Here is a 14,310-nt window from a genome sequence, read left to right on the forward strand (position 1 = left end):
CGAGAAGAAGCCTGGGTGCTCGGCCCAGGCCTGTCCTCCGCGGCTTTGTTTTCCTCAGCCCGAACGGGGTCCATGGACTCCCTTTGGGCTGAGGAAAACGAAACAGCTGAGAAGAGGCCTGGGCGGGGCAGCCAGTCCTCTTCTCAGAGGCTTTGTGCTCGGCTGAGTCCTCCCCTCCACAGCCGCAGAGGACCAGAGGGCCAAGCACCAAGGCCTCCAATGAAGCCGCGGAGGAGAGGCCTGGGCCGAACACCCAGGCCTCTTCTCAGTGGCTTCATGCTCGGCCGAGTCCTCCCCTCCATGGCAGCACCGGAGAGGCCTGGGCCGAGCACCCAGGACTCCAACAGAGCCACGGAGGAAAAGCCTGGGCTGAGCACCCAGGCCTCTTCTTGGCAGCTTCGTTTTCCTCAGTCTGAAGGGAGTCCATAGAAGCCACGGAGTCCACGAAGCCACAGAGGAGAGGACTGGGCTGAGCGCCTCCCAAGACTCTCTTTTGCGGCTTGGAACCTCCTTCCCTGGCATCTCCTCCAGGGAAGGAAGGAGGTAACGAAGGAGGGAAGGAGGAGGGGAGGGGAGATAAGGGACTTTTGTGCCCAATGGTGGTATTATCCGACGTCCCATGCTTCTTTGTGAACGTGCCACCTGTGAGGCGCACTCATGAAGAAGCATGGGAAGCCGGATAATCCAGAAGGTAGGATAACCGAAGGACGGATAATCGAGACTCTACTGTACATGGATTTTATTGCACACCTCCATACCCAGGCAGGAGGCATTGCATACCCAATCACTGATTCCCTTGCATACATTTTTTTTTTTTTTAGTTTGAGTAAAGAAATAAACTGGAGCAGGGCTTTAAGCCAGGTCCATCGGGCCTGGCCTGAATTAAGAAGAAGAGCCCTCCCTTCAGTCCATCTGCCTTGGTCCAGGCCTCAGAGGGAGAGAAGAACTGCTGGACCTGATCCCCTTCCCCACCACCATTCCCTTCTCCTTTTGTGTCGTGTCTTTTTAGATTGTAAGCTTGAGGGCAGGGAACTGTCTAATTAAAAACAATAATTGTAAGCCACTCTGATAGCCTTTAGGAGTGAAGGGTGGGGTATAAATACAGTGCACCCTTGCTTTATGCGGGGGATCTGTTCCGGACTCCCCCACATAAAGCAAATACCGCCTATGCTCGAGCCCCATTTAAATGAATGGGATTCGTGCATGTGGTACCGCGGTAGTGCAGATGCACTGTACTCTAATAAATAAAAACTAAAAATTTTCAGGGGGCCAGTCAGGAGGCCAGAATTAGTGTTTCAATGTCTGAGGTTGAGTCTCCCATATCTGAAATCCTTAGGACTAAATCAGTTTTCATTTACAGTGACAATGGGAAACTAAAGTAACCATGATACCAGTGCCAAAGCCACTAAGGGAGGTGCAGCGGTGAGGACTGCACCAGGTGACACCCCAGAGGGGAGTGTCACCTAGTGGGGTAGTACACCCTGGGCAGAGTGTGCTGCTGAGGTGGGGGGGGTGCCCTTGTGCTCCTGCCCACAGAAGCCCCACCCCACAGAAGCCCCACCTCCCTGCACCGAGTGACACCCCAAGTGCAGACACCACTGACCAAAGCCAGTGTGCAAAGAGAGTGAAAATGGCTTATTAAATGGCTTATTAAACCCAAAACTGATAATCCAAATGAGTCTATTAGCTGGTTTGAGGCATGGTGCAGGAATATTTGTAACATGATGTTACTTTAATCTGTACTGAAACGAATATCTTTTTCGTCATGTTTATTTATGTGTTTGAAAACAGGCAGACCTTCACAATGAATGTGCCCAGCTAAAATGTAATAAAATTCACTGCAGATAGTCCTGAGGGCACTTGCCCTCCCTCAAACCCTGTTTACCTGACATGGTTAGTCTCAGCCTGCTTTCAGGTAATCTGCAAAAGGTCATTAAACTACTAACATTCAGGGTCCCCAGATTATTTAAAGATGCCCAGTGTCCAATTTCTTTCTAGGTTATCAGCTGACCTCCTTCCCTGTGCAACAAGCAGTAAAACAGCTATAGAATGGAATAGTTCTTTTCTGTGCTATGACCTGGGGTTAATTGTGGGCTCCTTCTTTTTTTGTTTACAATGGTTTAGGTTACCTGAAACTCTAAACCATGATTTGTTTAACTAAATTATGTATGTTTATGAACTAAATAAGGACCTCATCACACCGCTTAAATAACCTGGCTTACCTCTTCCGAATTGAAGTCTAATTCTGACTGCAGCTGGGACCTATAGCAAGGATTTTGCCACCAGAGGCGCTGGGCGAGTCCAGCCCAGCTGCAGCCCAGGTCCCCAGCACACTCTGGCAGCCATATTTTGAAGTTGGAAAGCTCCCAGTTTCAAATTGAGGCTCCCAAAGCACACCTGGGACCCGGGCTACAGCCAGGCTGGACTCTCCCAGCGGCTTCCATGGCAAAATCCTTGCAATAGGACCTGGCTGAAGTCCGAATTAACTTCAGTTCAGAAAAGGTAAGACAGGTTATTTAAGCGGTGCAATAAGGTCCTAAGTTATATATCTTTGTGATTTAATCAATGAATTGATTTAAAACATGCAAGACAACCATAACACCTTCAAATTCTTTAATGACTGAAACTGGAGTTGACTAAAAACCTCTCTAAGGCATGGTGCAGACGGGCAGCTCTGTGCCGCCCATCTTTACCGCTTGTCGGTGCTGCAGCAGCCTCACTGCGCAATTCCAGCATGCTCTAAGTGGCTTCTTTTCTGCTGCGCCATAAAGGAGAAGTGGTACCACCATGATGTCACTTCCTGGAAGTGACATCCAGATGCTCCACAGCATCAGCATCATCATGGTGCCCCGTATGAACAGGAGGGTGTCATGATGCCGCCATCTGCATGTACTAGGGCTCAGGAGCATGCGGTTGCTGCGCACTCCTGGCCCCTAGTATCGTTGCTGCCATGCCACTTCCCGCCGGTATGTACTGGCCCTAAGATTTCGAGGAAATGAAACTCAGTATCTTGAATTAATGCTTGTATTTCAAGAAGGATGATTAAATTCTTCTCCTTCTACAGGTTCTCTGCAGTAACAGCTTGCTTGAATCAACAGACTATTGGCTACAGAATCAGAGGACACCATGCAGAATTGGTATAGTGGAAGACAAATTAGAAAAGAACTACACTTCAGTAAGTCCTTTGCAAGATTTGAACAATCGAGGAAGAGCAAATATGCAGCCAGAGCTATGAAGAAAGAGTATTATTTCCAATTTCTCTTGTCCAGTTTGGCATATATGATAATGAATAGTATTTTGTTCTCTATGCGCAATTCTTCCCACATATGTGAGCAAGGATAGGTAATGAGAAGAATCTCAAAGCAAAGCACACAGTACATCAGTGTTTCCCAATCTCTCACTCTCCAGAGGTGTTGAAATACAGTGCACCCTCGGCTTACACGGGGGATCCGTTCCAGGACCTCTCCCCCTGCATAAGCCGAATTCCGCACATGCTCAAGCCCCATTGGAATGAATGGGGTTTGTGCATGCAGCGGCACAGCAGCACATGCCCCATTCATTTGAATGGGTCTCGTGCGGCTCTCCGCGGGTTTGAGCATATGCTGTTTGTGTCCCATTGCCCAAGGCCAGTATGGCTGTGGCAGATGGTGAAGATGGGAGCTGTAAGTCTTTCTTGGAGAAGAGTTCTGTACCCAAAAACTTCCTGCAGGAGAAGATGGTAAAATAGTTGTAGATTCAGATTCTTCAGATCTGTATTCTTCAGATATCAGAGCAGGCAGTTCTCAGAGTTCATAGCCTGAGATAAAGATAAAAGAATGGTAGGCGTCTTGCAGAGCAGGGACATGGGTGGAGTTAATAGAAATCCCAGAATGAATGGGACAGTAGATAAGATGGCAGAAACATGCTGGATCAGAAGAACCATGGTGGATCAGACTAAAGGCCCATCTAGCCCACAAGAAGGACATGAACACATCTACTCATTTAATTTCATCTCATCTCAAGTGGAAACAAATGGAATAGCTTCAAGGAATGTAGAAATGTAGAACTAATTGCAGTCAGGAATTATCTGAGGAGAGAAGACTAGCTAAGAAAGGTGGGAACGTATCATTAATGGGGCACTGAGGAATATTGGCTTTTGTATCTCTTGATAATATGAAACTTTTTGTAGATTTCCTTTAGGACTTTTTTTCGTAATAGATTTCTCCCTATAATAGAGTACAATAATGCATGCTTATAACCAGCAGCACTAGCACTTTCCTAAATTAGCAGCAAATCTGTATGTGTGTTTGTCTTAAGACCATGGAAAGCAATTTTGCAAATACTTTTAAAAGTCTATATTCATAAAGAGAACTGTGAGTCTGTAGAATAGATCTAAAATGTTGCCTTGACAGGTTTTTAAAAAAGTATTCCTTAATGGTACCCTCATACTAGTTCAGAACCACAAGCAGTGCGAAGTATATCTAGTTTAGGGTAACCTGATGAACTGAAGGCAGGCATTTGGCTATCTTTTCTTACAAACAAGAAGTTGGTGGAGAGAGGTAATATGCTATGCAACTTATAGATTTGTTTGTGCACCTAATGGCATTCAAACATTGTTCTAGTATATGCCATGCTGGCTGTGCATTAGGAATGTGTATAGTTGTTACTGTATCTTTCAACTGTGAGCATGATTCATGCTCCCTTTTAACAAACAAAAAAAAAGCTTTGCATTCTGTGACTGTGTTTCCCTTCTGAACAAAAGCTATTATTAGTGGAGAGGTTTTTTCAGTTCTAATCTACAGTTTACTCTCTGTGTTTAAAACATCTTAATTATATTCTTACAAGGAAAAAAATAGTGTAGCTGGAGGTTAAAACTATGGTAATAACAAAGCCATGGCATTTTGTATGTTTTCTCAGTAGGAAGCTACTCTTTGCACACAAGGAAAATGTTTTGTTTTAAAGGCATGGGATCACATGGTCCTTTTTGTAGTAAATATGAAGGGATATGGCCAAGAGACAATGCCTGTTGTTTCAGCTTTGAAGATGCCCCGTTTTTTCTGTTAGATCACTACATTGTTTACTAGCCGATTTGCCCCACACATGCTTAAGGGGCAATTTAGGCAATAGCCCATTTGGGCTTTTAGCCCAATATTGCCTAAATGGGAAGAAAATAGCCAGTGGGTAACCTTGTCACCTGAATACAGTTCTTAGTTGTCATATGTGTCTCGGAGACATGATATGTAAAAATCAGTTCAGAGGTTCTATGTGCCTCAAGCCATGGCTGTGCTGCCATGCTCCTAGAGGTGGTGTAACATTGTATCAGATAACATCTGTGCTGGACTATGTTTGGCTCAAACATCCCACCATCTAGATTTATGTATTCTCAATGGCCCTGTAATTGGTGATATTCTTGGAGAATATTCTTTCTGCTCAGAGACTAGGATTGAGTATCATAGATTGCCTTATTCCTTCATGTAATTTGTTAGAATTAGTTGACATCCCAGAGACAGACGTTTGGCCAAATAGTGACCATCTACTTCTGCTTCTGTCACCAATGCCATTTGGGCAGCTTATCTATGCAACTTTCAGCTTTTGCCTTATTCCTTTGGTGGAAGCTGAAACAACTAAGATCAGATGGTCTGCAAGAGTAGACAAAAACATTACACATTTGTTTAACACTGATCACATTCTTAAGGTCCACTGTCCTTGTATTGATCCCATACTCCAGACTTTTAGCTTTCTACAAGATATTGATAAATATACTGAAGCTCACCTGACACTTAAGCACATAGGAAGGCCTCAGAACATTTTCATCAGATCCAAGAGTTGGTTTGACCAGGATTGTATCACAGCCAAGAAAAATCTGATTGGCAAGCTTTAAACCCATAAGGAGAACACCTTTGCAGTATCTTCAAGAGATTTAATCCTTAAGAAACAATACAAAATTCTCCTCAAGGCCTAAAGAGGTATGTTCTAAAGGTTGAATGAAATCATCTTATTCATGCAGTAATATCAAATGCTTCCTTCTGGCATCTCAGAGCACGCATTTTACTTCTGGCTTTACATTTTCTCATTGTCCTATCCCTGCAGGGAGTTAGGAAAGGCCAGTAGTTTCAAGTAGCATGCTTGCCATATATAGGGTTCTGTTTTGGTTGTTGCAGCATAGCAGGTTGCTGCAAATGCTGAAGTGGCAGCACACAAGTTGGCAATTGACATATTCACTCTAACTTCTGGGGTTTTGAAAAGTATTCAAGGTAGCGTGCTGAGCAATGTCAGAAATATTTCTGCATTTAAAACAGTTTGCATCATATTTCACCTAGTATTGCTACCAGGCTTACTTTGTTACCATTTGCCTGGCTTTTTCAGAGTGTATTTTGGGACCATTTTTAACCAATCAAATCAGTAAAATATGAAACCTGCATAGACATTAATAGAAGAACTGGGCATATAACCCAGTACTGGCAAGAGTACAGATGATGCTCCAGAGGATCAGGTGGTTGATGTGGATCATGATGTGGATCTGAAGATGTCACCTTTGCAATGCACCTGTGTTCAACTAAAACCATTAGAAGCTCAAGCCCAGTGAGACTTCTGTATAATCTGCCTTATGTGTTTTGGCATGATTTCCTTCTGTCATTAGTTAGAGGCTCCTTGTGACCCGAATAATGTCAAGTATATAGAAGTGGTGCCTGGTAATTATTAGCATATTTTGCAAAAGGAAGCAGATGGTGTACATGGCATAAATATTTATTGACATATTTCCTTTATGTACAAATCAGGAGTGACAATTATTTACACCAAATCTAAAATGGAGCTAGCCTAAATGATGAGGAAATATTCACAGCTGTTTCTGAAGCTATGAACTGTGAAGAATAGGACACTGAGCAACATAGCCTGGTAGTTAAATGAAGGACAGTCTTTAATATACCTATAAATCCATTAAGACATTCTTGAGTTATAGGCTCTTGAAACATAATTGACACTAAGTTTGAGTCACATTATTTCCTGAGCTCTTGCCAAAATTTTCATATTAAAAATGCTGCATGAAACATTTAACCTAGGTTCAGTGGAGGGTGGGAGGCGTAAATCCAACCAGATCTCTTCAGACCTCCCTTCATCCACCATCTTGAGGGAGAAAGAGGCAGGCTAGCGCCAACAGGCCTGCCTGGAAGAAGACAAGACCTCCTTCATCCACCATCTTGAGGCAGGCTAGCTCCAACACGCCTCCCTGGAAGAAGAAAAGCCCTCCCTTCATCCACTATCTTGAGGGAGAGGGAGGCAGGCTAGCTCCAACTGCCTGCCTGGAAGAAGACAAGCCCTCCCTTCATCCTCCATCTTGAGGGAAAGAGAGGCAGGCTAGCTCCAACAGGCCTGCCTGGAAGAAGACAAGCTCTCCCTTCATTTTGAGGAGGAGAGAGGCAGGCTAGCTCCAAGAAGCCAAGTCCTCCCTCCATTCCATCTGCCTTGGTCCAGGCCTCAGAGGTAGAGAACAACTGCTGGACCTTATCCCCTTCCCCACCACCACTCCCTTCTCCTTTTGTGTCGTGTCTTTTTAGATTGTAAGCAGGGAACCGTCTAATTAAAAAGATTGTATGTACAGCGCTGTGTGAATTTACAGCGCTTTATAAATAAAGGTTAATAATAACAACAACAACAACAACAACAGATCTGGTATATATTACCTTAAGGCAGCAGTTCCATAAAAATAACTTTTCCAAGCTCTGATAAAACTTTTAATATCTCCTTAGTACAGTGTATGGAAGAAAAACGGGTGAAGAACAGGATGCTACTACACTTTTATCATAGCAAAACAAGCAGGTAAATCATAGAAGATATCTTCAGTTCATTAATCAGAAAAGGACATGGAATAGGTACAGTGATATGGTGAACAATACCCTCCTCCAGTTTAGAAGTGAGGCGCCTTTAATTTCCTTTTCCCCAGTGGTCCCATTCTTTTTCATTAATACCTGCAGTCACTATAACCTCACAGTCGTTCTAGGAACAGACTCAATGACTGTTTATGCATGATACTTATGCTGTACTGGGTGATCTTGGGCAAGTTGCATGATCTCAGCCTCAGGAAAGCAATGGCACATCTCTTTAGAAACAAGAAAACCAATGATAGGTTTGCCTTAGGATCACCGTAAGTCAGAAATGACTTGAAGACAGACAACAACAACCTTCTGTTTGGAGATAGAGCACAGGATGTCCAGGCGCGCTGCAAAATAATATGGCTCTAAATGTAATAAATGTGTAGAAGATGGGATTTCCTCATCTTTTCTATAATAAGTTTTGTCTTTTACACAGATATTAAAGATATAGGCCTGTTACAGACTGCCAAAATAAAGCTGCTTCGGGTCTCTTTGGAGGTATGCTGTTTAAATGATGCATGCACCCTAAGAATCCAGAAGCTGCACCAAAGCTGCACTCCGGTGCTTAGGAATGGAGTGTGGCTTTGGCACGACCTCCAGACTCTTAGGACCCATGCATCATTTAAATAGCATACCTCCAAGGAGACCTGAAGCAGCTTTATTTTGGCAGTCTGTAACAGGCCATAGGGAGATCGGTTCCACTCCTTGAAAATTCATCTTAAAGATTAGAGGATTTATAGCCTCACACATGTTGGATTAAAACACCACTCAGACCTCACCAGTATAGCCAATAGTAAAGAGTAAAGAATTTTGCAAAAGAGCAACATCTGGAGGCCCACTTTTCCCATCCCATACCTAAAAAGCTGTGCCGCCAGCTGCTTTGTGAATGACACACCTAAGGCCTTGCCCGTACTGGTCAGGACACTCCAGGGCAGCCTGGAGTATCTTGGTCCCGTAGCTTCCCTTTTAACTTGGCCTCCATTCCCATGCCATAGCAGCTGTTTGCATGGGAGTCCTGCTGGGCTACCTGGTGCATTTGCCACCACCATGAGTCACTTGCTTCTAAAGTCAGAATATAGCACCTAGTATGTAACTGTCATGGGGTGCCTCGTTCTGACTTCAGAAGCAAGCAACCTGTGGATGCTCCAGGCAGCCCAGAGGGACACCCAGGAAGACAGCTGCAGCGGTGCAGGAAGCAAGGGCTCCAGATCTTTCCCGAAGATCCTGAGCAACAGATAAGTTATTTTAATTCATGTTAACCTTGTTATGCCCTCATTCTGGACAGGACATGCCTGACGTCATCTGGACTGCTTGCACCAGAACAGGGGTTTGGGCCATGCATCATCTACACAGGATGGTGCCAGAATCGGACCATGCATTTTAAGGCCTAAGTTGGTGTTGGGAGAGAATGGTCAAGAACGTCATGAAATGTACTCTTCCAAATGAACTATAAATTGTAATACCGTGTAATGTCATTTCATCATCCCAGACTGAAGAAGTAACAGCATGTGCTATATGTCCTAGAATGGCAAGAGAAAGATAGGGTGGGTGAGAAAACATGACCATTTCAATTTGCTTTATAGGATGTAAGAGAGCAGAATAAGCTTGCTTAAAAACAGTTAGCATTCATCTCAGGGCTTACTGTTATTTAAAATTAATAATTTTCTTGCTGAACAATGAGTGTAGGTGGCTTGTTCCATGCAGCATTCTCATTGAGTTACATGTAAGCTTCTGAAGGAGGGAGCTATTTTGCTGTCAGTGGGAATGTTTATATTCCTCTGCTTGCTGCATTTTAATGAACAAGTTCAAAAGTAAATATAAAAGTCTGGAAAGGGCAAAAGGAGAAAGAATTATACTAGCTTTTATTATATTATTGTCTTGTTAATAACATTCAGAAATAAGAATCTTGGAATGTAGAAGTTTCATAAAAAGTCACCCTATTGGTCAGAATGAGGACAGACCCTATAAAAGATTGTTTACAAGGGACTCTTGTGTTTATTGGAGAGTTTTAGCTGCAGATGTTTCCCTGTTCTTATTCTTCCCAAGGAAGAGCACAAGATTTAAATATGTAGAACACAAATATGCAAACTGGTGCCCTCCAGATATCTTGAACTACAACCCTTATCACCCATATTCATTGTGGCCAGCATATCTGAAGAAAGACACCAGGTTGTGATTGCTAACATCACCACTAGATACAGTTGTAGCTTTCCTATCATTTTCTTCTGGTGTGAAGACAATCCTTTTTGGAATTTTGTGTCCCTCTAGAGGTTTTTTAAAAATATATTTTTTCTCCAAAATGTCCTAAGGGATGTGATGGCCATTTCCACCTCTTTGGATGTTCCCAGCACCCCCATGGTCCAAACAAATATTTTACAAAATTTCCCTCCAAAAAGGGGATTGCCCCTAAATGCTCTCTAGGAGATATGGGGGACATTTCAGACACATTTCCTACCTCCAGCTGTATTTAATAAATTGCAACTAAGATTCTTACAGAGTTAGCTTTTGAGTTTACATATCTCTTCCTTTTTGAAATACGAAGTGGCTTCTCTATTCACTCTCTCATGTTAAATAATAGAGCTTCTCCTAAGCCTAAAATGGACCAGGAAAGCCCCCCAAATGGTGAAAATGCCCCCTGTCACTTAGATGCCATTGGGAGGAATGATTGGGAGGGGGTGGCATGTCGGGGAGCTGCAGCAATCCAAGGTCTCCTGAGTGGCTAATGTAGCCCCCACCCTTTCACAGTTGCCCACTCCTGGACTAACAGAAGACTGCTGTGTATATCTGCTCAGAAATAAGCCTCAGGTAATTGTAATTGTGTGTATAGGACTGCAGACTTATGCAGTCTCACTAAAGTCACTGGAAATTACTTTTGAGTAGACAGATATAGGCTCATGCTTTAAGTGCATTTGCTCATATTTGCAATGATATTGTTCCTAACATTTTAAATGGAAAAAATTGAAAACATTGAATGATTATTGAAAACCAAATTTTGAGTCGACAATTGTCAAGGCAGCCTTCACCATTTTTTTTTTCATGTTATATACTGTGGTGGTGTGTTCTTTAGTTCTTCTTATACATATATATGTGAGAACCAGTATGGCATAAAGGTCAAGGGGGTTAGCATGCTGGACTGGGAAGACTGGGGAGAGGTCCAACTGAAGGCAACTACCTACATCCCCCCCCGGGGGTGGAGGACCTATTAGGATGGTCCACCCTCGAAGGCTGATGGAACCCAAAAGGTTCCAAGAAGCCTTACAGGAGTCTATGGTTGATCTGATGGCGATTCTGTTGATGCCCTGACTAACATCTGGGATAATGACCTTTCCAGGGCTATACACAGTATCGCTCCTAAGCGTCCTTTCCGGCCCGCTTCTAATAAGAAACCCTGGTATATAGAAGATCTCTGGGAAATGAAGCGGGCCGTGCAATGACTAGAGCGCAGCTGGCGGAGACACCAGCGCTTATCCGACAAGACACTCCATCAGGCTCTTGTGAAGTCCTATGGAGTGGCAATAGGCGCAGCAAAGAACTCCTTCTGTGCTGCGCATATTGCGTCTGCAGAGTCGCGTCCAGCAGAGCTGTTCAGGGTGGTCAGGGAACTGACTCAGCTTCCTTCCACTCCGAACCCTATTTTAGAACTAACTAAGGCCTGCTGTGACGATTTTAACAACTTTTTCGCAGTTAAAATCTCTCGGATAAGGGCTGATCTCGACGCTGGCATTTCAACAGATACAATAGTAGAGGTGTCCAGAGCCTCCGTGGACTCCATTAAACTGGATCACTTTGAGTTTGTTGATACCGATGAAGTAGACAAGCTTCTTGGATGTGTTAGGAAGATGACGTACTCTCTCGATCCCTGTCCTTCTTGGCTGACCGCCCAAGGTGGTGATGCTGTAACATTATTGCAACACATAATCAATGCATCATTCAGGGAGGGAAAATTTCCATCTAGTTTAAAACTAGCAATGGTTAAACCGTTGCTCAAAAAACCCTCCCTGCCCCCCCGGTAAGCAATAACATTATTGCCATTTTTAGGTAAGGTGATCGAGAGAGCGGTTGCCTTCCAACTCCAAGCAGTCTTGGATGAAACCGATTATCTGGACCCATTTCAAACTGGCTTCAGATTGGGATATGGAGTTGAGACTGCCATGGTCGCCTTAGTCAATGATCTCCATCTGGGCATCGACGGGGGAAGTGTGACTTTGTTGGTGCTTTTGGACATCTCAGCGGCTTTCGATACCATTGACCACGGTATCCTTCTGGAACGCCTGAGGGAGTTGGGTATCGGGGGCACTGCGCTCCAGTGGTTCTGTTCCTACCTCTCGGGCAGATTCCAGATGGTGCAGTTGGGGGACACTTGCTCCTCTAAGAGGGAACTAACATCTGAGGTTCCTCAGGGAGCTATTTTGTCCCCCCACTTTGTTTAACATTTACATGAAACTGCTGGCAGAGATCATCCAGAGACACGGGGCGCGGTGTTGTCAGTACGCTGATGACACCCAAATATGTTTCTCTGTGTCTCCGACTGATGCAGTGTCTAAGGATGGCGTCTCTCCTCTGAATGCCTGCTTGGAGTCAGTAATGGGCTGGATGAGGGAAAACAAACTCAGTCTGAATCCAGAAAAAACGGAAGTACTGGTGATAGGTTCCCCAGGCCTGGGGAAGGAAATTTGTCCACCTGTTCTGAATGGGGTCACACTTCCCCTGAAGGACAAAGTTCACAGCTTAGGAGTACTTCTGGACTCGTCCCTGCAGTTGACATCTCAAGTAGATGCGACGGTCAGAAGTGCTTGCTATCAGCTTCGGTTGATACGCCAGCTGCGACCCTACCTGGACCAAAGGGGCCTTGAAACTGTGGTACATGCTCTGGTAACCTCTCGCTTAGATTTCTGTAATGTGCTCTACATGGGGCTACCCTTGTACCAAGCCCGGAAGCTTCAGTTAGTACAAAACATGGCAGCCAGATTGGTCACCGGTGCATCCAGGTTTGACCATATAACACCTATTCTGAAAGATCTCCACTGGCTTCCCATTCTCTTCCGAGCGCAATACAAGTTGTTGGTTATCACCTATAAAGCCCTACATGGCTTGGGCCCCAGTTACTTGAGGGACCGCATCTCCCCATATAATCCGCCCCGCCCACTTAGAACATCCGGGAAGAATCTGTTGGAAATACCATCTTCCAGATATGTCTCCACATCCCAGAGGGCTTTCTCTGTAGCAGCCTCGCGGATCTGGAATAGTCTTCCCAAGGAGCTCCGTCTTATGACTCCCCTGGAATCATTTAAAAAGAGACTTAAAACCTTTCTCTTTTGCCAAGGCTTCCCCTCTGTAGAATGAATAATATTTTCGACACAATTGATTCCCTGCCTTACCCTGCTGTATGTTGTCCATAGAGTTTGTAGAATTTTATATCGGAGTTTATTTATCCTGTTTTTATGAGATTGTGTAATGGTTTTTAATTAGTCTGTAACCCCACTTCGATCCAATGGGAGAGGTGGGAAAACACAAATAAAAATTACTATTATTATTATTATTATCATCTAAGCTTAGATTCCCATTAAGCAAACTGCTTTATCACACTAGGGAGCAAACAGGATTTAAACAATAGTTAAAACAAGAGCTAAACAGGAAATGTCATGTGATAAACATCAGGCATTTCTTGTTTAACTCTCATTTAACTCTTGTTTAAATCCTGTTTGCCCCCTAGTGTGATAAAGCAGTTAGTCTGACCTACAGCACAGCATTACAGGACAAGTGAGGAAGAGAAGGATATTCTGTACTGTTTTGAGGTTATTTTTAAAAGGCCATGTTTAAATATTTCTAATAAATGCAATCTTTACAGTGCCATGTTCCCAGAATAATAACATCATGAAATCCAAGTGATTCCTTGGCCTGGTAGTAGTAGCACTGAAAGAATGACTAGAATGCCATGTCTATGCATTCTTGTATAGTGACATTTTTCTTTATGGCTGGATCCATAGAAATCACCCATAGAAAACACTTTCAGCCTACACTCCAGGTTCTGTGGAAACATGTTTTCTCTAATGAGGAATGTCCCATTAATACTGTTGCATTAAATAGAATTTCATGCATACATCAAAGCTCTGAGGGCATGTCACAGTTACTTATGTAAGATATATTCCTGTAATCCTTTTAAAACTACATAGTTTTGCATTCCCATACATTTACAGTGAATTCAAATGGATCAGATCAAAACAAGGTACCAAAAGACACCAAATATCACAATTGAGTAGCTCTTTTTCTGTCACAATATGTGTTGTTGGCTTGAAACTCTGTAAATGAAACCAAGGTTCTGGAAGTACTTCCAAGAGAAGCATCAAAACGTCTCTTGTTTCATCATTACATTGTCAACTCCATCATCCAGACCATGGTTTTATGAGATAGATAAAACATTAGTAAATCTAGTGTTTTCATTTCTGCACTCTGTCACTGT

General features: G+C 43.6%; 1 protein-coding gene across 8 annotated transcripts in view; it reads left to right on the plus strand.

The window, feature by feature from the left end:
- LOC149318181 (A-kinase anchor protein SPHKAP-like) overlaps window positions 1-14,310 on the plus strand; it is a 93,583-nt gene that overhangs the window by 29,524 nt on the left and 49,749 nt on the right. For all 8 annotated transcript variants that reach the window (XM_089509159.1, XM_089509166.1, XM_089509163.1 and 5 more), the window contains one exon: window positions 3,065-3,175. In XM_089509159.1, coding sequence (XP_089365285.1) covers window positions 3,065-3,175 — 111 coding nt within the window. The remainder of the gene's footprint in view (window positions 1-3,064; window positions 3,176-14,310) is intronic.

This window comes from Sceloporus occidentalis, unplaced genomic scaffold, assembly GCF_023333645.1.
Source record: "Sceloporus occidentalis isolate IW3139 unplaced genomic scaffold, rSceOcc1.0.p SCAF_2, whole genome shotgun sequence".
NCBI classification, from domain to species: Eukaryota; Metazoa; Chordata; class Lepidosauria; order Squamata; family Phrynosomatidae; genus Sceloporus; species Sceloporus occidentalis.